A 22,985-nucleotide genomic window follows, 5' to 3' on the forward strand; every position below is an offset into this window, starting at 1 on the left:
TCATTAGTGCAGATGTTAAATTCTTCAGTTGCGTCATTAGTATAGATGTTCAATTATCCATATCTTTCAATTGATTGAGCTAGATCATCTTCATTACAACCTGATGATAAGTTCAACAATGTTTTAAGCAATATATCAGTTATGTTGTCAGCAAAATAGCAAACAAATCGATATTAACTAACAAAACAATATCTCACAAATCGGTAGTATGTTACTAATACAGCGGTTTGAGATACAATGCATATAATGAGTGAATGTAGGATACCTGATGGGGTAGAGGCTCTTCCTAGCATTTGTAAACAAGCATTCTTGTCAACAGGTCCTAGCGTCTTACAAATATCGATAAATTTCCAACCATCGTAAGAACAAGATCTACCTGCAGTAACAAAACAATGCCTTAATGGCACACAAGACGACATGTGTTCTTCATCGACAGCATGATGAGATGGAAAGCTACTCACGACGCTTTAATGGCACTGGTCAGAATGTTTGTGCGTCATTGCTTTCTTCCATAATGCCTAACGACAACGCAAAAAAAAAGAAGACACGAGAATGTTTTGTAAGCAATATATCATGTTGCGTTAGCAAGCGCATACGTTTACTACGATTTAATCAGGATGCATATAACAACGGATACCGATAAGGGTTAGCAAGTCAAAGAATCGATTTAATGAATGACAGTATAAAAGCAAGTGCGGTTTGATATTTGCTTATACTGAGCATCAAGTTGTCACTTATCATGCCAATAAAAGACACGAAATGTCGTACAAGTGTGTTGATAACGTTGTCAGTAGATCCAAGACGCTGTGAAGCGAGTTCAATAGAAATCGCTGATAGAGCAGCCATTTGAATGCGTGTAACGATGTGTTTTTGCACACACACGTTTTCAAAGTCTGTGTACAAATATCTTATGAATACATATTACAAAACATATAATATCTTACAAATCGATATACATATCGAATAATATATTGAAAATTGATACGGCAGTTCAGCATAATAACTTACAAATCGACAATACAAAACCATAATATCTAAAAGGTCGATAAATATATGGCACAATAAATTACAAATCGATACGGAAGAAATTGAGCATAATAGCAAACAAATCGATATTAATTAACAAAACAATATCTCACAAATCGGTAGTATGTTACTAATACAGCGGTTTGAGATACAATGCACATAATGAGTGAATGTAGGATACCTGATAGGGTAGAGGTCCTTCCTAGCATTTGTAAATAAGCATTCTTGTCAACAGGTCCCAGCGTCTTACAAATATCGATAAGTTTCCAACCATCATAAGAACAAGATCTACCTGCAGTAACAAAACAATGTCTTAATGGCATACAAGACGACATGTGTTCTTCATCGATAGCATGATGAGATGGAAAGCTACTCATGACGCCTTAATGGCACTGGTTGGAATGCTTGTGCATCATTGATTTCTTTCATAATGCCTAACAACAATGAAAATGAAGAGAAGACACAGGAATGTTTTGTAACACAAGGCAAGCACGAGAAGGCGACAATGTGTTGTAAAACAGGATAAAAAACAAGGCGGAAACCTCGACTGGAGACGAAAGCAAAGTTTGCGTTGACAATGAGAGCTATTGTTACAGCAGATGGCACAAGAGTTTAATGAATAGCGAACGTCTACACCTTAAATAGTTAACATCAAACTTTCTGGATGAAGGACTTTTTTGTCCTTTTCTCAAACCGTAGTTTGCCAACTTTTGAATGAAGGATATTTTTGTCATTTCCTCGAACCGTAGTTTTCCAACTTTTGAATGGAGGATATTTTTGTCATTTCCTCAAACCGTCATTTCAAGACAAGAAAAGCAAGTAAGGGTGATTAAGTCTTTGCAACAACACAAGAGTCCGATGCAAAGTTATGTCAACATACACAGGAATACGACCCCATGTGCGTAAATACGTGGCGCTCATTCTCCCCCCCCCCGACGTGGGATTCAGTGAATCATCGGGGGAGAGCATACACCACCCTCCCCGATCTCGGATACCATTTTACGTGTTTTAATAAGTTTATTATGGATTTTGGCCCGAATATGAATCCAATTAAGAAGATGTGTAAGAATTAGAAAAAAAAAAGTGGAAAAAAGAAGAAGAAAGCTCCATGAAGCATATTAGAATTCCCACTTAAAGCAACAATCAAAAAATTATTTGTAGACGCAGGGCATTCATCAAACAATCTGCACATTTAAAGGAAAAAGAAAGAAAGATAATGGTAGTACAAACCAAAGATCAGTCTTTTACTGTAGCAGTTCACCGAAAAAAAGAAAAAAAAAATACCAACAAATTTACACCAAGCAGAAATCAAACCCCACGTAAAATTCTTTCGTTTTAAAACCAAAAGGGGAAAATTCCAATATCAGATCTATGGAAACACCTGAACCAACTCATTTTAATTCCCTTATTTTGAATCATGTAAAGAAACAACAAACGCCTAAATTCTGATAAGAGATCTTGATTATCCAATCAAAATAAGAAGAAAACGAGTAGAGACACATCCAGGACGAAAAACAACAGAGAAAAGCAGAATATCAAAGACGGTGAAAGTAGAAAAAAAAAATAGCAGAGAGAGAGAGAGAGCAGGGAAGGGAGGACTCACCGTCTAAGGAAGGGAGGACTCACCGTCTAAAGAGGGAAGAGAACGACCATGAGGAGGAAGACGCAGACGAGGCCGCCACGTAGAGAACGACGAGAGCAGGGAGGCCACACCCGCCATGGCCATGACCGAAGAGGGCTAACGCTATTGGAAGCGCCCAAAAACTTTTCCCTTCTAAGACTCCACCATCAGCCAACAACCAACAACATCCTGACGATCACAGGAATCCTGAAAATCCGCTTGTCATCGTCACCACCATTGCCCCTTCTCAGACTCTCCGCCGGCTGCCCCCCCCCCCCCCCCCCGCCCTTTTGAGCGCTGCACAGGAGAGAGAGAGGGGAAGGGCGCCCCCATCGAGCCGTATATTTTTTTTATGTGTTCCCCATCCCTGTTCATTTCGTAACAGGGTGGGGGGGTGGAACGCTGTTTACCACCAAAGTTGGATGCGGCGGAACGCCTTGTTAAAAAATATGATCCAATCGGCCGCGGCATTCCGCGAAACGTGCGATCAAACAACCCCTTAACGAACAACTGGTCCACAGTCTCTTATCCCCTGTTGCATACGACACACCATTGGGATCCCCATTCTCTTTAACCCGTCATGGGTTAGGAGCTTGTTCTCCACCGCAAACTGTGTATTGATGGTTGCCCTCGGGAAAAAAATGTTCTTTCATATAGACTTCCCAACTTGAGTTGATTGGCAATTTATCTCTGATCAGGTGCCATACTTCTTTCGCAGAAAAACGATTACATTCAGTCCATATCAGATAGTCGGGTTCCTGTGGGTTCCACTTCTCCTTCTGTACAACATCCATCACAACCCTATCCATATGAAGCACTGTTTGTTTAGTCCTACATTGCAGCCAAATATGTGGTTCTAAGACGTTGCAAAGATGGATCCCCTTTAAGGACTCGTACATAACTAGGGTGTCAACGGGTTGGGTTTGGTTAGGACCCAGACTTGGACTAGATTTTTGGTTATGGTATCAGATTCAGACCCGGGTCTAATCAGCTCCGTTATAAGAAAAAATATACCCAGTAAAACCATATTTTTTTTAATCTTTTTTACATTGAAAATTTGCGGGTCTTAATCGGAACTCAGGTCAGGTCTGGGTCTGGTATACAATTTCACAAACTATACTTAGATCTATGTATTAATCAGACCTTCAGATCCAGACTCGAGTCTTAATCGGGTCTTCTTATTTATCACCATACCCGGATCCTATAGGGTTTGGTTCGGGTCAGATCCGGGTAAACCAGGCCCATTGATACCCCCATACATATTCGGTAAGGTTTTGAAAATGGGGCCCACTTCACACCATGGATCAAACCAGAACTTGATGACATCCCCCTTTCTGGCCTTCCACCTCAAACCTCCTGTGCTAACTTTGGCTCCCCTTTTGATCCCAAACCAGGCATACCATCCTCTGGACTTTGGTCTAGGAACCCAAATTGATTCCCTATTACAGTATTTTGATTTAATTAGCTGGGATAATGGGTTATCCAACTGAGTAACCACCCTCCACATCAACTTCGCCAGGCAAGCAGCGTTCAGCTCTGCTAATTTTTTGATGCCCTGACTGCCATCATCCTCCAGCCTACAGACGGAGTTCCAATCCAACATATGAACACGCACATGTGATGCTCCATGTCGAACCACAGGAATCTTCTTATTAACGGTTCTAGTTCAGCTCTCTACCTACCACCTGGGCCCAGGAGCATCCTGGCTGCAAATGCAATTTGAAAAGACCCATGCCGCTTCCACCATCATCACTCTAATGCGCTGCTTAGCTGCCTCGGCAGTTCCTTCTCCACCATTCATTGGCACCTCCACCTCCATCACTTCTCCAGGGTGAAAAAACTTGGTATTTGGTTACTTTGCCCCTGCTAAGGTTGGAACTTTGCATTGGACCTCTCTCTCTCTCTCTCTCTCTCTCTCTCTATATATATATATATATATATATATATATATATATATATATATATAAACAACAACTACACCTTCATCATAAAACAATTGGGGTCGGCGATATGAACCAAAAAAGAAAATCATTCTGGGTCTTCCACATGAATCCTTCTCCTCCAATCATTTTTATCCAATGCCATGTTCTCGGTGACGTTCAAAGCATTCATATCCTTTCTTATCATCTCCATCCAAGTCTTCTTATGCCTACCCCGACCTCTTTTAACTAATATATTTTCCTATTTCTCCATCTTTCTAACTCATCATTAGGCCTTCGTTGAATATGTCCAAACCACCTCAACTACGCAATTCTCTCTCATCTTATTTTCAATGGATGCAACACCTACCTTACGTATCTCCTTGTTTCGAATCTTATCTTTTATTGTATTTCCACACATTCATCTAATCACACGCATCTCAACTACACTCAATTTTTGAATACTTTGGCCCGAAACAACTAAACATGCAAATGGCTTGGGACCAGAACAGCTAAATACATGAACAGCCAAAAATTGCAAAACTTTCATCCTGGATCCGACCCATTTGCAAACAGCCCCTCTCTCTCTAATCATTGTGACCACGTCTTAAAAAATGCTCAAACTGGCAAGGATTTGGGGCCTCCTTTCAAAAGCTCCATCTGGAAAGCCATCTTTTTCCCGTCTTCAACATTCACCAATCGCTGCCACCAATTGAGAAAAATCTAATTCATCGGAAGAGGCAAGTAAAAAGAACCAGTCTCTCTGTATCAGCTCCCATAAGTAGAGCATTTTAATGATAGCATAGGGAAGTCACACTGCACCTTATATTTTCACCAACCTATCCAGGTAAAAGCAAGAAAATGGTCGGCATGAACTACCATGCCTGACATCACATCCGCTTTGATATAAACTTGGAAAGACGAATCTAAAGGAAAATTACATGTACCATGAAGTAAAGCAGGCTGGAAAGTTACAAAGTTCACCATGCAGTCTAATTAATACCCTCACTTGCCCATCAACGTTTAACAAAAATGAAGTTAAAATCCACAATTTCAATCCATAAGACCTCGGGAGAAAAACCGACAGCCACCATCTAAAATAATGGTCTTGAGTAAAATCAAACCACAGAAATGAGTCAGAACAAGTGAGAAAAGACGTGACATTCATCACCTGGGTAGTTTGCCACCACCCACATATGGGCCTATAGGATTTAGAAGGGTCAAACTTGTATTAACATCAAGTTTTAAATCCAAACATGCAGTTGATTCAGACTATGATTTCAAAGATATCTGCCAGCCAGAAAGACATAAAAGCAGAACCTGTCTAAAGAGGCCAACTAATAAGAAATGCATAGACCATTTAGCCAGAGAATGCTTTTCCATGTCTAGTGATTAATGGAAGCTTCAAATACAACAAATTCTTGCGGAATGCAACTCTTACAGGTTTGACATTCCTGATTCTTGCCGTCCATCACTGCAGTATACAAAACCTCTACATGGCAATTTAGGATAGATTTACTCTCAAGCAACAAGCATATTGGGACATAAACTAGGCTAACTAGTCTTAATTAGAAGTTGAAAAAGCAGTACATGATTCTATAGTTAGAATGTCAAGGAGCATAGCTTGACAGTTGGAAAGCCCTATCTTTAGGTAAAATGAAGCACTTTTGAGGAGACCAAAAATGGTGAAGACAGTGGACTTACATACTGAATCAGGAAATTATACTATTACTGCATGCAACAAACATGAGCAAAAAGAGAGCAGATTAACCTGTACATGATAAGAAAAGGATCTAGGAGCCATTTATCAAGGCATGACCCAAACCCACAAAATGTTCATTTTTAGATCTCCTAATTGTACTCATGAAATATGCCATGAAGTTGCAATTGGCTAGAGAAAAGAGCAGAGATACGATAGGACTTACACCTCCGATGCATAGGAAAAACTCCAAGGCTGCAAAACTAATGTTTGTCAACTGACTTTGCCTGTTGTTGGATCTGCTGAAGAAGGGATGCTGCTAGTTGCAGGGTTGCCTGAAGACGCTTCTGTGGATCAGATTCGACCTCTTCTTTTCCATGCTGCAACAGCTTTTCTGGAGCTTCAGGGTTTCGTGTCTGCATTTCCGCGTCATCTATTAGAGGGACAGGTTGACTCTTTGATGCATACTGTGGCAAGTGCTGAACTTGTCCAAAGGAGGAAGTTAAAAACTCAGAAGCAGCAGAAGCATGGCCCTGAGGATTGGAATTCTGAGCAGCTCTGTACATGTGCTGAGGCTCATGTGACACAGAAACCGGTTTGGGGCTTTCTTTCAGTGACGAATTAGGCAACAACTCAGATGGCTGCTTCCGCATGAGAATAGATGCCAACTGTGCAAGCTGTTCAGGAGGGAGCTGTGGAACCGACATGGGTGAAGACAATTGAGGTTTGGCTTGAGGATGAGAAACCGTACTGCTAGCTAAAGAAGTCAGATTCTCAGGAATGTATTGTGCTGGGCTTCCTTCACCAAGCCTTTTCTTCCCTAAAAGATATTCTTGTGCTGCAGAATCTTCAGAAGAATGCCCGTATGAAGGATCAAAGGGAATATGATCCCCAATCCCCAAACTTGTTTTCCAAATTTGAGCACGTGATGGAAAGGATTGATTTTGATTATAAACTTGATCATATTCACTGACAGTTTCAGATAACACTTGCGTAGTGGGGTCCCCAATTGATGATGATGCTGAACCCAATGAGCGTCCAGCATAGGAAAGACTGTCAAGTCCATCAACCTTATGCAGAGAGGGCAGGGGATAACGTGCTGAATAAACAGGTTCTGAAGATGCACCTGCAAACCTTTGATTCCAAACTGATAACTTGGAATCTGGTGAAGGCACCTTTATACCAGATTGGTCTTCATGATATGTAACTTCCTCTGCAGGCTGATGCATGGGTAGCAGATGCTTTGAACTCATGGATTCCAATGGATGTTGAAAAGAACTGAAATTGGTATTGGCATGCTGAAACCTTAATATGACACCAGAGATGCTCATCTTCCCTGGAACTTTCAGAACCTTCTCAGAAAAGTCTGATGGAGGAACAAGGAACAGTGTAGTCTTTTCACCCAATTTAGCCACTGCAGCTCGCTGCTTCTCTCCAAGATAATGCATAAATTCGTTGTAAAAAACTATATCACCATCACTTTCAGGAACAAAGAAAACAACACCAACTCCAGTCGCTTGAGAGAAATGTTTCACAAGCATATCCAGGCCAGTTCTAGCAGTGCAATTTAAAAACTCTGGCCTGCAAAATGAAATGAACTACTAAAATTCCACTAGTGCACAGAAGGTGAAACCACAAACATCTACATAGATATATACAAAGACATCACAAATCAGTCAAGTTGATGTTGCATGAAAGATACATGACACTAAAGGGTGAAATCAATGGCTAGAGTGCATTAAGTAACACAGCTGATTATATTGATTAATGCATTCCTAGCCTACCACATACACAATTATTGATGGAAATATCTGGGGGAGAAACACAAGCTAACCAATCACATTACTTACAATCTAACATCGAGAACTTTTCCCACCGGAAAGCAACGGGCACGACAGATAGGAGTCCCTCCCTTTGCTATTGTGCCCTGCCATTTCCATTCCTCATCTAAAGAAGATCGACGTGGTACATGAGAAAATCTGTCCCACTGTGCAGATCTCTTAAGAAGAGGGCCAGGACCTGTTTCAACATTGTCATTTGAACTCCATCGATCACCCTTTTCCAGTCCAGGTATCTGTTTAAGGCTGAAAGAATGAGCCTCAGTGTCATTATCATACATCTTAACTTCAGGCATTACATGGAATGGCTTCTGAGGACCATGTTTTCCTAGCAATGAGTTTGAGAAGGGATATTCTGGAAGATCTTTATCAGGAAAATACCCCACCTTCAGTTTCTTTCTTTCCCTGAACAGTGCATCTTCATCTGGCAAATCCCAAGAATGCTCAAAACGAGGGCTATCACGATGTGCTCCTCTTGGTGGGAGACCTTGAAAATGTATACCCTTTTCAATCACATTACTTTTGGGGAAGTCCTGCATCTTTTCTAGAAATTCTGATTCAGATCCATGCACCTGAAATTTCAATTTTTCATGCATGCCAACAATATTATATGCAGAACCCTGGCCTGTTCGTGTGGCTATATCCTTATCAGCAGTATTAGCACTAAAATCTCCAAACTTCCTTTCAAAATTTGAAGCGAAGTGTGGAGGCGTCAAAAGGAAATCCCCAGTTTGATCAACAATATCTCTCTCCTGGCGAACTGCACCTAGAGTTCTACTACTATATCCAGGATTGCCAGATAACTTGATAGGTGGAAAGAAAGGATCACTTGAACTCTTTACACGCTCTGCTGGACCAATTTCATTCTTTGAAAAGCAAATGTTCACACGAGGATTGTTGAACAGTTTCCCCTGGAGAGCATCTTTTGCTCTGCAAGCTGCCACTATACTCCTGAATTTCACAAAAGCATAACTACGTCCTGGAAATGTGGTGATTTTCTCAATCTCACCATAGGGAGAGAAAGCCCTTCTTAAGCTCATCTCATCAACATTAAGTTGCACTGGAAATCCTATCCATAGCACCTCGCTAGGCTCTGCACCCCTTTCCCCCTTAGACTTGTCAAAATTAAATGTCTCCAAACCAGCACCATAAATTCTTGAATCTCTTCGGGTAAATGAAGCTCCATGTTCAGCAGAGTTTCTTTCATAAGGATGCTGCTGGAACTCCCCACCTGGTGAAAATGATGATAACTGTCGCTCCTGTCATTCCAGAGCTCTAAATTAACAGTGAGAATATATTCTCAAAATTAAACATTTAAATTACAATAAATCAAGAAGAAAGTCAAACGCCAATGTGACTCTAAGCAAGCAAGAGAAAGCCGTTGCAGAAATAATGCTTGAGCATATGATGCATATCACAGAGGGCATCTCATATCATTCCATCAAACATAGCTGCAGAATAAGAATTCTTGTCACTCTTAGCTTCTGCAGCATATCTAAAAAGTAAATGCATCAGCAGTAGTTTTTACTAAATTAAGTACTTGGTGGTCCATCCACAACATACATTAATTTATGTTTTTGCACATCCACCGACATTAATATGTTCACAGAAAAAGGGAAGGCATTTGATTAGGTAATGCTTATAAAATCTAGAAGTGCATTCTAAGCAAATCCTTGGAAAAGGAAAGAAATTTTTTTCCCTTCTCCAGCACTGCAACATAAGAAAGACTACTTGGAAAACCCATTTAAGAGTACAAAGACAGGCATGCACCAGGACATGAGGTACTTCATGTTAGAGCCATGGAGTAGACCACTTCATTGCATTTAAACCATATTTCTTAAAACTAATGTCAAGAGAGCATAGATTTCAGTTCTTGAACTTTAAAAGCTACCATTTAGGCAATTAAGTTATATAAGTGGACTATCAAGTCAAACGACTAATCTCATAATAGATGGAATATTTTAAACAGAACAGCATTGCTGCAAATGAACCTTACTATCATGAACAGGAAAAGTGCTTGCCTAGGTCATATTCTGGTTATGGTAGGAATGTACTCCAAATATCAAGGGCGTATATGCTCGGAAATAGCAAAAATGCAGTACTATTATCTATGTCACATAGGTGCGGATGCGGATGCGGATGCGGATGCGGATGCGGATGCGGATGCGGATGCGGTGATGCGGCACTTTAAAAAAACTTAGGTGTGGTGATGCGGCACTGTATATGTATATATGGGTCCAGATCTGGACCCGTATCCTTGTATCCTCACGTAATAGGTTATCACTGGAATATTGGGTCTGGACTGAAGAATCAGAGACCTGATCCAATCTGTGTATTATATATTTGCATTAAGTGATTGGGCACGACGCTTTTCACTGAAGAATCGTGCTACCTGCTGCAGTCTTCTCCCTTCTCCCCTTTCAGCACTGACGAAGAGGAACTTGACATACACAGGTGTGTGGTTTCTTTCATGGTATCAAAGAGGTCGAAGCCTAACGACCAGGTCGAGTTTCTCTTCCTTCTCTTATTCTAAATAGTTTCTCCTCCTCTTATTCTAAATCAGATTCCTAAACAAATTTTTCCTCTCAGTTATTCTTTCTTCTCTCAACGCCAATCTAAATCTGATCTTTCCCTTAAACAAAATTTTTTATCTATACCGATTCAGGTCACGTTAGCCTGACTTTCCCCTTTCTTCCAGAAGTGGCAAATCAAATCTGATCATATCAGATCAGATTTGATTCTTTTGAATCTCGATCGCCACCCATCTCTTCCCTAACATCGGATCTGATCATTCAGATCAAATCTCATCGTCTGAAAGCAGATTGAATTTATTTTGATTGCGTCAAATCGAGTTTTTCCTTCTCTCGTCAAAACTGAATATGATCATATCATATCAGTTTCTTTTTCCCTTCTGCTCTCGTTTTATATCTGATTTTTTGTTTTAAATCAGAAATTGTTCTTTTCCTGCACATATCGTTTGAATCACGATTTCTCTACGTCAAAGCATATAACTCAAGCACGAGTTGATTTTTTTTTCGATCAGATTTGCACTCGTTCCAGATCTTGATTTCTGCAAAGCATTTCTAAAGGACTATTTCAAGACTGTCCGCGCAAAAAAAAAAGGGCCAGACAAGTCTCTGTTGCTTGGTCATTGAATAGCTGAACAATTTTTCTTACCTGACCTCTTCATTCAACTCGTGAATTTGTGTTTTCCTATTATTATTCTTCGTCAACTCGTCTCTTTTTTCATGGATTCCCCATCACTTTCGTCCAGTTTACTTGGCCAACTCATATCTGAGAAATTGAATAATTCCAATTACTTGACCTGAAAGAGGCAAATTTTGCCTTTTTATTCGTAGTTTGGACCTCTCTGTCTACCTCGATGGAACGATTCATGTACCATCTGAGTTTATCCTCCAGAAAGAACGAGATGATAAAGGGGAAGTTTCTAACAAACTAGTTCGCAATCCAGAGTTTACAACATGGAAAAGAAAAGATTAGGCGGTTGTGGCTTACATTACCTCTATACTTTCTCAAGAGGTATTAGTGGTCATTCCAGATGAATGTTTAGCTAAAGACCTGTGGCAGATACTAGCGCAAACTTATTCACAGATTTCAGAGGCTAGGATTCTTCATTTAAAGAGAGAGTTTTAGCTCTTGAAGAAAGAGAATTTATCGGTTACGGAATACATGAACAAAGTCAAGAGCATCACAGATCAATTAGCGATGGTGGGTTGTGTAATTCCTGACAAAGAGAAAGTTCAACAAGCGTTGAATGGTCTTGGGTCTGACTATCACATGTTGGTCACTTCGCTTTTATGCCTTCCTTCATTACCTAACTTTGATGATATGCAGGCGAAACTACTGCAGTATGAAGTTACTATTAGAGGTGAGGAGTTTACTCAAAATAGCAATCATGAGGTTCTCGTCGCAGGCATGGTGGCAGGACAAGGACGTGGAGGCTTTCGAGGTGCAGGGGGACAAGCAAGAGGTAATCGAGGAGGTCGTGGATTACTTCTCATGCCTAACATGTCACCCAACTCACTCCCAGGGAACCATTCTTCTAGACATATACCAACGTGCTTTCAGTGTAATAAAAATGGGCACATTAAGGCAAATTGCTAGCATAATTCGCAAAACAAAGGCAAATTTAATGGAACCGGGCCTTCCACTAGAGGACAAGCAATGGATGAATAGGAGAATGTGAAGAATCTCTTGATTTCTGCTCTTTCCGAGTTAAGTTTCAAGCAGACTGAGCAGGGAACTTGGTACATTGACTCTGGGGCTGCTGCACATGTGACAGGTGATGTTGGTAAGATTTCACAATCTATCCGTTATCGTGGTAAATTTACTATTAAGACTGGAGATGGTGCCCTCCATTCTATCGCTCGTGTTGGAAACACTTCTCTTCCACTCCCAAATTCTTCTCTTCTTTTATCTAATGTTTATCACTCACCCAGTATTGTTAAAAATATTGTTTTTGTTTCTAAACTTGTTGATTATACAAATTCTTTTGTCGAATTTACTCTTTCTGTATGTGTCAAGGATCTTCTCACGAAGAAGACGCTCGTTGAAGGAGAACGACAGAGAAACATGTATGTCCTCAAGGAGTCTCCTTCTGTTCGTGTTGCTCCAATAAACCCACAGTCAGTTCAAGCAGTGTCATTCAAAGATCTGTCTTAGTGTAATAAGCCATACATTTGGCATCGTCGTTTGGGTCATTGTAATTGTTCATTTATTGGAAGACTTATGTCTAGTGGACTTGTTCCACAGTCTAGTTTGAGTATTGAGTTTGATATTTCTCTTTGCTCCCGTTGCCATTTATGTAAGAGTCATGTTCTTCCTTTTCACTCAATAAATCAAAGAGCTTCTGCACCTTTTGAAATTGTCTATTCTGATGTTTGGAGACCTGCCCCACAATCTTCTTTGTCGGACAGCCGCTACTATGTAATTTTTATTGATAGTTATTCCAGATATACTTGGATCTACTTTATAAAGACAAATCTGAAGTGTTCAAGCTCTTTCGTGCATTTTGTGCCTTAGTTTGTAATCAATTCTCATCTCAAATACAACATTTTCAATGTGATGGTGGGGGAGAGTATCTATCAAAGGAATTTACTGAATTTCTCCAGGATAATGAAATAAGTCGTCGAATATCTTGTCCACACACACCGCAACAAAATGGTGTGGCGGAAAGAAAACACTGGCACATCGTAGAAAGTGCATTAAGCATGATACATGGTACTCATGTTCCTTTAAGCTTGTGGACGGAAGCTTTTCATTCTGCCGTGTACGTCATAAATCAATCGCCAATGAAATTGTTTGCGAATCAATCTTCTTATTTTACACTCTTTGGGACTCACCCTGATTATAATGAATTGCGAGTGTTTGGTTGTGTATGTTATGTTCATATTGACAGTTCTCAACGTGACAAGTTTCAAAATAAGGCAAGCAAGTGTAAGTTTGTTGGTTATGTTGATCAGTACAGAGGTTAGCGTTGCTACAATCCCACTACTAGTCGAATCAGAGTCTCACGAAATGTTATGTTTGATGAAACTTATACTAAGAGCCTGGGAAGGGTAGAAGAACACAATGTGGATGATGAAGGTTATCAGTTGTGGCTTGCTGAAGTATTCGATCAAATGGCCACACACGATGCTTCTTCATGTCATTCCATATCGGTTGAACAGAATAAAACTGATGTGTGTTCACAAATGAAAGAATCACCAAATACCCAGGGCATTATGCCTACCATTTTAGATGTTACCAAGTTCCAAGGAGCGGTCTATCTACGGCGAAATAAAGACAATGCTCAGCGAACCGATGTGCAACCTAGAAGACATGAGAGGATTCGTCATCCTTTTGAAAGATGGGTTAGTTATAACAACTTCTCTACAGACTTACAGTTATTCATCTCCCAGGTTGAAAAAACAGGATGAACCTATTAGTTTTTCAGAAGCATCTATGTCACTCAAGTGGGTTGAAGCCATGAATGAGGAAATGAAAGTCTTACATGAGTGTGGAACTTGGGAAATTGTCCCTAGACCACAACAACAACAACAACTACGCCTTCATCCCAAAACAATTAGGGTCCATCAGATAAAAATGTTGTAAGGTCTAAATGGGTCTATAAAATAAAGTATAAACCTGATGGATCCATTGAGTGTTACAAGGCAAGGTTGGTGGCAAAAGGTTTCACACAAGAATATGGGCAAGATTACAATGAGACCTTTAGTCCTGCAAGATGAGAACTATTCGATTAATTTTGTCTTTGCCGGCAGTATAGATGGAATCTTAGTCAGCTTGATGTCAAAAATGCAAACTTGCATGGTAGCCTGAAAGAAGAGGTATATATGGAACAACCATCTGGTTATGCAGAATACAGCCCCAGCACACATGTTTGCAAACTACGAAGAGCCATCTATGGGTTAAAGCGGACTTTTCGTTCTTGGTTTGACAGTTTTTACCTAAAAGTTCAGCGATACGGTTTCATTTGTTCTCACCTCGATCATTCATTGTTTATCTTCGGTGATCGTCAGGTACGTACCTTGGTTCTTATATATGTGGATGACATTATTATTACTGGGAATTCAAATGAACACATAGAAGCCACCAAGGACTTACTGAGTCGGCAGTTTAAAATAAAAGATTTGGGAGTCTTACGTTATTTCTTGGGAGTTGAAGTGGATAGACAGAATGGATCTCTTTCATAAACCCAACACAAATATACCTTGGATCTATTGAAAAAGGCAAGCATGACAGATTGTAAATCACTATCCACTCCTAGTGTATTAAATCACAAGCTATGCAGTGAACCAAGTGTCACAATTCATGCATGACCCACGAACAGAGCATATGAATGTTGTTAAGAGAATTCTTCGATATTTAAAAGGAACTCTTGGAGATGGTCTAGTTTATAATCGGTCCAAGTTCAAAGGGGAGCGACATCGAGTGGATGTTTACACGTATGCAGATTGGGCTGGAGATCCAGATGACAGGCGATCAGTTTCTGGATATTATGTTTTTCTTGACGGGAACTTGATAGCATGGAGTAGCAGGAAACAACGTGCAGTTGCACGATCCAGCACAGAAGCTGAGTACCAGTCTATAGCGGCTGCTACAACAAAAGCTACATGGCTGAGACATCTTTTGATTGAGATCGGAGAATCTAATATGCCCACCAATCACTTTTGTGATAATCAGAGTGTCATACAAATTGCCTTCAACTCCATTCATCACAGTCGTACCAAACATATAGAAATTGATCAACACTTTGCTTGGCAAAAGATCGAAGATAGGAAAGTTGAGCCAGCCTATGTTTCCACAGCTGATCAAATGGCAGATTTGTTTACTAAGGGTCTTACCAGCATCCACTTTTGGTTTTTGAAAAACAAGTTGTCCATGGTACAAAACCATGCACAACTGGAGGGAGACTATTAAGATTGTATATGTATATACGGGTCCAGATCTGGACCCGTATCCTTGTATCCTCACGTAATAGGTTATCATTGGAATATCGGGTCTGGACTGAAGAATCACAGACCCATCCAATCTGTGTATTATATATTTGCATCAAGTGATAGGGCACGATGCTTTTCACTGAAGAATCGTGCTACCTGCTGCAGTCTTCTCCCTTCTCCCCTTTCAACACTGACGAAGAGGAACCTGACATACACAGGTGCGTGGTTTCTTTCATATAGTCGTTGTGGTCCCCAACGGTCATTAATATGACCGTTGGGGCTCCCCAACGATTATATTGGGAGCCCCAATGGCCCCCTCTTAGTTGCTTTTTCCCCTCTATAAATGGATGGCCCCTCCACTCTTGTAAGTGCGGCTTGTACTCATCTTTTTACCTCTCAATAATATCTCCTTTGCCTTTTTGTCATTCTCCCTTAGTGGGTTTGTGTATTGTGCACATTATGTGCTTAGAATTCTTAGCTCTTTGTTAAACTCTTCTAAGAGTTATCTTGTTATTTGTATTTTCGTATTGTTCATTACATGGTATCAGAGTCAATTGGGTTCCTTAGTGATCTTGGAAGTATTTTTCTAAACTCTGTCTCAACCCTACCTCTCTTTGCCATCATGGAGCACGACAGAAGAGTTGAACTTTCTTTCAAGCTCAACGGATCAAATTATTTGATGTGGGCGTCGGCTATGGAGAATCACCTTCGTGAAAAAAAAATTATGGGGCTTTGTGATGGGGACTACTCTTGAACCAACATTAAAGCTCACCACGATTGAAGGTGGCATCGAGAAGGCCCTTGATGGTGAAGATCGCATTAAAGCAATCAATGAGCTTCAAACTAAGGTAGAAGATTGGGAAAGTAACCACGCCAAAATTTTGGCATGGTTCATGAGCAATGTTGACATAAAAATTTATGCCAACATTGCTAAGTTTAGAAGCTTGGTTCTTTCTTAAGGGTATGTATACCCAAAAAGATTTAGCTAAAAAATTCAATCTACTAAACAAAGGAACATGAGTGTAGATTATTTTAGTGTTTGTCTCCCCTTTGGGATGAACTTGCTCTTCTTGAGCCCAAATGGGCTCCGGAAGATATTGAATTAAGAAGAGAAAAGTTGAGAAAGAACATTTCTTTCAATTTCTCCACCGTCTTAGACCGGAATTTCAACAAGGGCATCCCTTCTTCATAGAAGCAAGGCCTTACCTATTGAAGATGCTCTTGCCGAAGTGTGCGAAGAGGAAACTCCTCTTGGCATGACTCATAAAAGTGATGAGATTTTGGTTGTCACTAGGTGGGGATCCAATGTTAAACCTTATAGGCCTCCCACTTTGCCAAAAATAATGGCTTTAGAAAGGGTGTCATTTATCACTATTGTAACGCGTCATATCAAACCGGTTTGTCCTAAGCTCAAAGGAAAAGTGATCGCGGTTGGTGAAAATGTCCAAAATAAAGAAGAGGTGAGCAACAATGGAGGAGACATTAAAGACACTCTAAATCAAATTTCGAAGGCACTTCAACTTCTCAAGTGTTCCTCTACTTCGGGAGCCGCTATAGCAACCTCTTCATCTCCTCTAAGTATGTGGATTTTGGACTCTGATGCTTCTTTTCACATGACACCTCATAAACACACCCTTTCTAATGTTCATTCAATTCCCATAACATCGTATGTTTCAACGACCGATGGGACTTCTTTGAAAATTGAAGACATTGAAACACTTGATTTAAAACATTCTCAAAATTTCTTTGTTTCAAAAGTAAGGGTGGTTCCAAAAATCAATTTAAACTTATTTTTTGTTTCTCAAATTATCGATCAAGGGTGCCAAGTCTCTTTCTCACCTAAGGAGTGCACCGTGCAGGATCTCCAGTCAGGGAAACTGATTAAGCAAGGCCATAGGAGGGGCGATCTGTATTTCATGGATTTTTTTACACTACCATCCAAGTCATTTTGTAATTTTGTAAATGTCAAAAGTATAGATGTTTGGCACAAGAGCCTTGGCCATCTGAATTTTTCAAAGAGGTCTCTCTTCTCTTTTTTGTGAAATTCTTGTAATGAAAAATTTATGACTTGTAAATATTACATCTTTGGTAAATCAAAAGCCACTCCTTTTCCTCAAAGAAGCTTTGTCTCTACATGATCGTTTGAATTAGTTCATTCCGATGTTTGGGGACCTTCTCCTATCATGTCTAAGGAAAGTTTCTCATATTATGTAATCTTTGTGGACAATTTCACTAGATACACATGGATTTTCTTTTTAAGTAAAAAATCTGAAGTGTTTTCCATCTTTAAAGATTTTCATGCAATGATCAAAAATCAATTTCTAAGTAATTTGTCTATTCTAAGATCCAATTCTGAAGGAGAATATATGTCAAATGAATTTCAAACTTATTTGCGACAAAATAGTCTTGTCCTAACACACCGCAACAAAATGGCCTTACGGAATGAAAACATAGGCATATTATGGAAACAATTAGAACCCTTCTAATTTCTAAAAATATTCCAAAATCTTTTTGGGTCGAAGCCGCTTTAACTTCAACATATCTTATTAATAGAACTTCTTCGTCATCTTTAAAAAATGTTTCTCCTTTTGAAAAACTTTATAATGTCTTCGGATTTCAAAAGGCTAAGAATTTTTTGTTGTAAATGTTATGTACTTACAAAAATGATAAGCTTTCCAAGAAGGCTATTGAATGTGTTTTCTTAGGATATGATAAAAAACAAAAGGGATACTGATGCTTTGATATATCAAATAATAAACTTTATATCTCAAAAGATGTTACTTTCCTTGAAAAAGAAGATGGTTTTGCAAATATTGAGCCAAAAGAAAACAATGATTACTCTTTCTTATTTGATTTACTATCCCGACAAGATGAATCAATTGAGAATATTGAACCTCTCAATGAAGTTGAAAATCAAAATGATCAAATTTTTTACAATGAAAGAAATGAATCTCATGAAAATATAGATGAGCATATAACAAATAATACTCAAGTTTATACCAGAAGAAGTAAAAATACTCATCCATGTGCTTTTGATAAATTTTCTCAAAATATGTCTTTAGAAGAATCATCTCAAAGAAGGTCAAATCATATTTCTAAAGCACCAAATAGATTTGTATCTTATGAGTCTTTTTCACCACATTTTTGAACTTGTCTATTAGTCATTCACTCTTTTTATGAACTATCTCATTACAATGATGCTAAACAATATGCACATTGAAATGAAGCCATGGAACATGAACTTAATGCTCTTAAGAAGGCCCAAACTTGAGAAATTATGGATCCTCCTCAAGGAAAGAAACCCATAGGATGTAGATGGGTTTTTAAGGTAAAAACAAAAAGTGATGGATCTTTAGAAATATATAAAGCTAGATTGGTAGCTAAATGATATGCACAAGAGTATGGGATAGATTATGATGAGACATTTGCTCTGGTTGCTCGAATGATAAATGTTCGAGCTCTTATTGCAATGATTCTATAAAAAAATGGCATATTTATCAACTTGATGTTAAAAATATTTTTTTAATAGAGATCTTAGTGAAGAGATTTATATGGATCCTCCTCCTGGTATGAGTTTAAATGAAAAAGTTTTGAAACTTAAGAAAGCATTGTACGGTCCTAAACAAGCTCCCAAGGCTTGGTATGATAAGTTTAGTAATGTACTAATTAACTTGGGTTTTGTTTTGTGTTATAATGACACCGCTCTCTTTGTTAAGAAAACAGGTGATTCTATTGTAATTTCGTTCTTTTATGTTGATGATATGATCATCACAGGAAGTGACAAAGAGGGAGTAAATGACATTAAATCTATGATAAAAAAAATTATATGTCTGACTTGGGTTTTCTGAGATACTTTCTAGGTATTGAGGTGGCCTATTTGCAACGAGGATATATTCTATCCCAAATAAAGCTGACAGCAGACATTTGTGCTAAGTCAGGGATTTCTGATGATAAAAAAGTAGAAACTCTTGAAGTTATAAATGCCAAATTAAGACTCGAAGATAGTGATCTACTTGATGATCCTACTCCATATCGACAATTAATTGGATCACTTACTTGTCTATCAGCCGGTCGGATATTGCTTACGTTGTACGTTGTTGATTCTGTAAGCCAGTTTCAGCATGCCCCTACGACAGTTCATATGGCCGTTGTCATGAGAATTGTGCGATATATCAAGAATATTATCTCTAAGGAACTTTTCTTATCCTCCTCTTCCTCGTTTGATTTGATTGCTTATACTGATGCAGATTGGGGAGGTAATCCTAATGATCAAATCTCAACTATTGGGTTTTGTATTTTCTTAGGAGACTCGATTATCTTTTGGAGGTGCAAGAAGCAGCAAAAAGTATCTTTGCCGTTAACTGAAGCTGAATATCGTGTCATGGCGACTACAACCATGGAGATTGTATGGCTTAAAAGTCTTCTCGGTGATATGAGGGTTATCATCTCTTCTTTCAAGATGTGTTGTGACAACAAGAGTGCGATCTACATTGCAAGCAATCATACTTTCAATGAGCGCACCAAGCATATTGAAATGGAATGTCACTATATTCGAGATGAATACCTCAGGAGAACTATTACATTACCATTTGTTACATCAGAACATCAGTTGGCTGACTTCTTCACCAAGGCGCTTTAGACTCCTCGTTTCTTGTTTCTCCTTAGCAAACTTTCGGTTTTCTCCTCGTAAAGTTTGAGGAGGGGTGTTATATATATATATTCTTCTTTATGTATTAATATCAAAATACTTGATAGAGTTATTTTGGTAATTGCACTAATCCATTTATTTTTTCTTAGGTTTTTTCCTTTTTCACTTTTTGTATTCTTTTTCTTTTTTTTCTTTTTATTTTTTATGTAATTGGGACCATTGGGGGCCCCACCAATATAGTCGTTGGGGTCCCCAACGGCTATTAATATGATCGTTGGGGCTCCCCAACGACTATATTGGGAGCCCCAATGGCCCCCTCTTAGTTGCTTTTTCCCCTCTATAAATTGAGGGGCTCTCCACTCTTGTAAGTGTGGCTTGTACTCATCTTTTTACCTCTCAATAATATCTCATTTGCCTTTTTGTCATTCCCCCTTAGTGGGTTTGTGTATTGTGCACATTATGTGCTTGTAATTCTTAGCTATTTGTTAAACTCTTCTAAGAGTTATCTTGTTATTTGTATTTTCGTATTATTCATTATAGTTTCATCAGCGGTAAAAACATTTGATCCATTTGAGTTATAACATTCGAACAACATATCAATGTTTGGTGTCATATGAAAGGAAGCACATGAGTCAAGGAGCCAAAGAGATTTACCAGGGTCGGAGATGCCAACGGAAGATACGACAGCTCCAGTGGATGAAGATGCTCCCTTGAGCAGAAGTTGAAGTGCTTCCACCAATTGCGTTAAAGACATGCTTCCGATGAACAGTTCACTTGATTCTTGAGGAGGTCTGACGGGAGCAACCTTCTTTTCATATGGTTTCTTCAACTTCAGACAATAGGTTTTTACATGTCCCGCTTCTCGACAATAGTAACAAATTACTTTCTTTTTTTCAAACTCATTTTCATTTTTCTCATCATTTGTCCTCCCATAATTTGGAGGTTTGTATGTGTGAACATGATTTCTCAGTCTAGATACGGCTAGAACTGAGTCATCATCACTCTGGTGATTCTATTCTTGAGTTTATTCTCCTCCATGCCCAATTCCTCTATTATGTTTTCTATTGAGGGAACCTTCCCTTAATGAAAAAGAATGGACTTGTTAGATTCAAACTCCGATCTTAGTCTATTAATAAATTAGAAAAAGTGTTATGCATTTATTTGATTTTGGCGGAGTTTTATGTCTTGTGGGCAATGTCACTTTGGCTCAAGAAGAGCCAACTCTTCCCATAATTCGGACAAGCCATTGTAGTATTTTCTAATAATTTTGTCTCCATGAACCATATTCCGAACTTGATTTTGTAAATTGTATACATGTGTAATATCTTTAAGAGAATACATTCTCTTAAGATAGTCCCACGCATCATTGGCATGTTCAAATTTTGCAAGACTTGAATACTTCTTGATATCCACGGTACTTATGAGCCAAGACATAATCTTGGCGTGTCTCATTCTCCATTTCATCCACTTTTTCTCGTAAGTGGTAATGGTTTTAGTCTTTTCTACCTATGTAAGAGGTATTTCTTTCTCACCTTTAATCTTTGTGAGAATTAGTTTAGGTTTCAAATTGGTCTCATCCACTAATCTCTACAAACATTTTCCCCATATAAGGTGTTTCATAATTGAAGCCCATGTAACATAGTTTGAATCGTTGAGTTTAATGGTTTTAATGGTGACATTATCATTGTCATCCATTTTACAAGGTTTTGAAAGAGAAGAAAGAATGTGAGTAATAAAGAGATAGAGTACTAGAGAGAATATACTTCACCACCGATGGTAGGTACGAATGCTCCTCCAAGCTTTCGCACAAACACACTTTCACATAAACTTGAAGAATAGCATCACTTCTTTTCCAAGTTTGAAGTGGCACGCTTTCCAATGCACCAAAAAATTGGCTTGATCACAACCAAACTCTGATACCATTTAAGAAAATGAGAACCACAATTGAATCTTCAAGTGATTCTCACTAAAGAGATCTTTCACAAGAACCACGAAAGTTCATAAAGAATGCACTCACAAGAACCACTAGGGTTCATACAATATACCCAAAAAAGGGTATTCAAAGCAATGGGAAAAATATAATCTTTATTCAAATGGGAAAACACCCACACCAAAAGTAGTTTACAAGGGGGGAATAGCCCCATATTTATAACATTCAAAAGAGGGCCACTAGAGGGAGTCGTTGGGCTCCCAACGGTTCTAAATAGAGTCATTGAGTCCAACGACTCTCTAGTACTCTTTGCTTTTTGACTTTGGTCAAAAAGTAAAGAGTCCAAATAGGTCCAAAAAGAAACTAAAAAAACCTATCCTAACTAGATTCTAACTAAAATGCATAACTAAAGAAAAAGAACTAAAAGAAGTCACATTAATATGTTATATTTTTTAACATAAACAACCATGTGCATTAAAAAAATATTCTACCCTAAACAACCATGTGCATTAAAAAAATATTCTAACACCGAAAGTCAATCCAAAGTACCAACTAGAAGGTTATCTAGAATCTCAAAACTACCTGAGAAATTTGTGTCTTATGACTCCTCACCTAAGTACAAAGCATACATTGTTTTAATTCATTCATATATAAAACCCTCTACCTATGCTCAAGCCAAAGAAGATCATCTATGGGGAGAAGCCATGAGAGTAAAACTAGAAGCTTTAGAAAAGGCTAAAACTTGGACTATTCAAAACATCTCACATGGAAAGAAGCCCTTGTCTATGGGTATTTAAAGTGAAAACCAAGAGTGATGGAATTCTTGAAAGGTACATAGTTACGT

The 22,985-nt window shown here is 38.8% G+C and overlaps 1 protein-coding gene and 1 long non-coding RNA gene across 3 annotated transcripts in view; both read right to left on the reverse strand.

Moving 5' to 3' along the window:
* Window positions 1-218: 218 nt before the first annotated feature.
* LOC149818321 (uncharacterized) lies at window positions 219-2,900 on the reverse strand. Its single transcript, XR_016427465.1, has 3 exons — window positions 2,653-2,900; window positions 1,208-1,318; window positions 219-518 (listed from the first exon to the last, which is right to left on the reverse strand). It is a non-coding gene; the product is annotated as an uncharacterized LOC149818321 (long non-coding RNA).
* Window positions 2,901-6,271: 3,371 nt separating this feature from the next.
* Window positions 6,272-22,985, reverse strand: part of LOC149818322 (flowering time control protein FPA-like) — a 29,657-nt gene continuing 12,943 nt past the window's right edge. For both annotated transcript variants that reach the window (XM_089986500.1, XM_089986501.1), the window contains exons 4-5: window positions 8,116-9,362; window positions 6,272-7,846 (exon numbers count right to left, since the gene is read on the reverse strand). In XM_089986500.1, the coding sequence (XP_089842626.1) occupies window positions 6,529-7,846; window positions 8,116-9,362 (2,565 nt within the window). In that variant the 3' untranslated portion in view covers window positions 6,272-6,528. The remainder of the gene's footprint in view (window positions 7,847-8,115; window positions 9,363-22,985) is intronic.

Source organism: Nuphar pumila, chromosome 13 (assembly GCF_984573655.1).
Source record: "Nuphar pumila chromosome 13, dmNupPumi1.hap1.1, whole genome shotgun sequence".
NCBI classification, from domain to species: domain Eukaryota; kingdom Viridiplantae; phylum Streptophyta; class Magnoliopsida; order Nymphaeales; family Nymphaeaceae; genus Nuphar; species Nuphar pumila.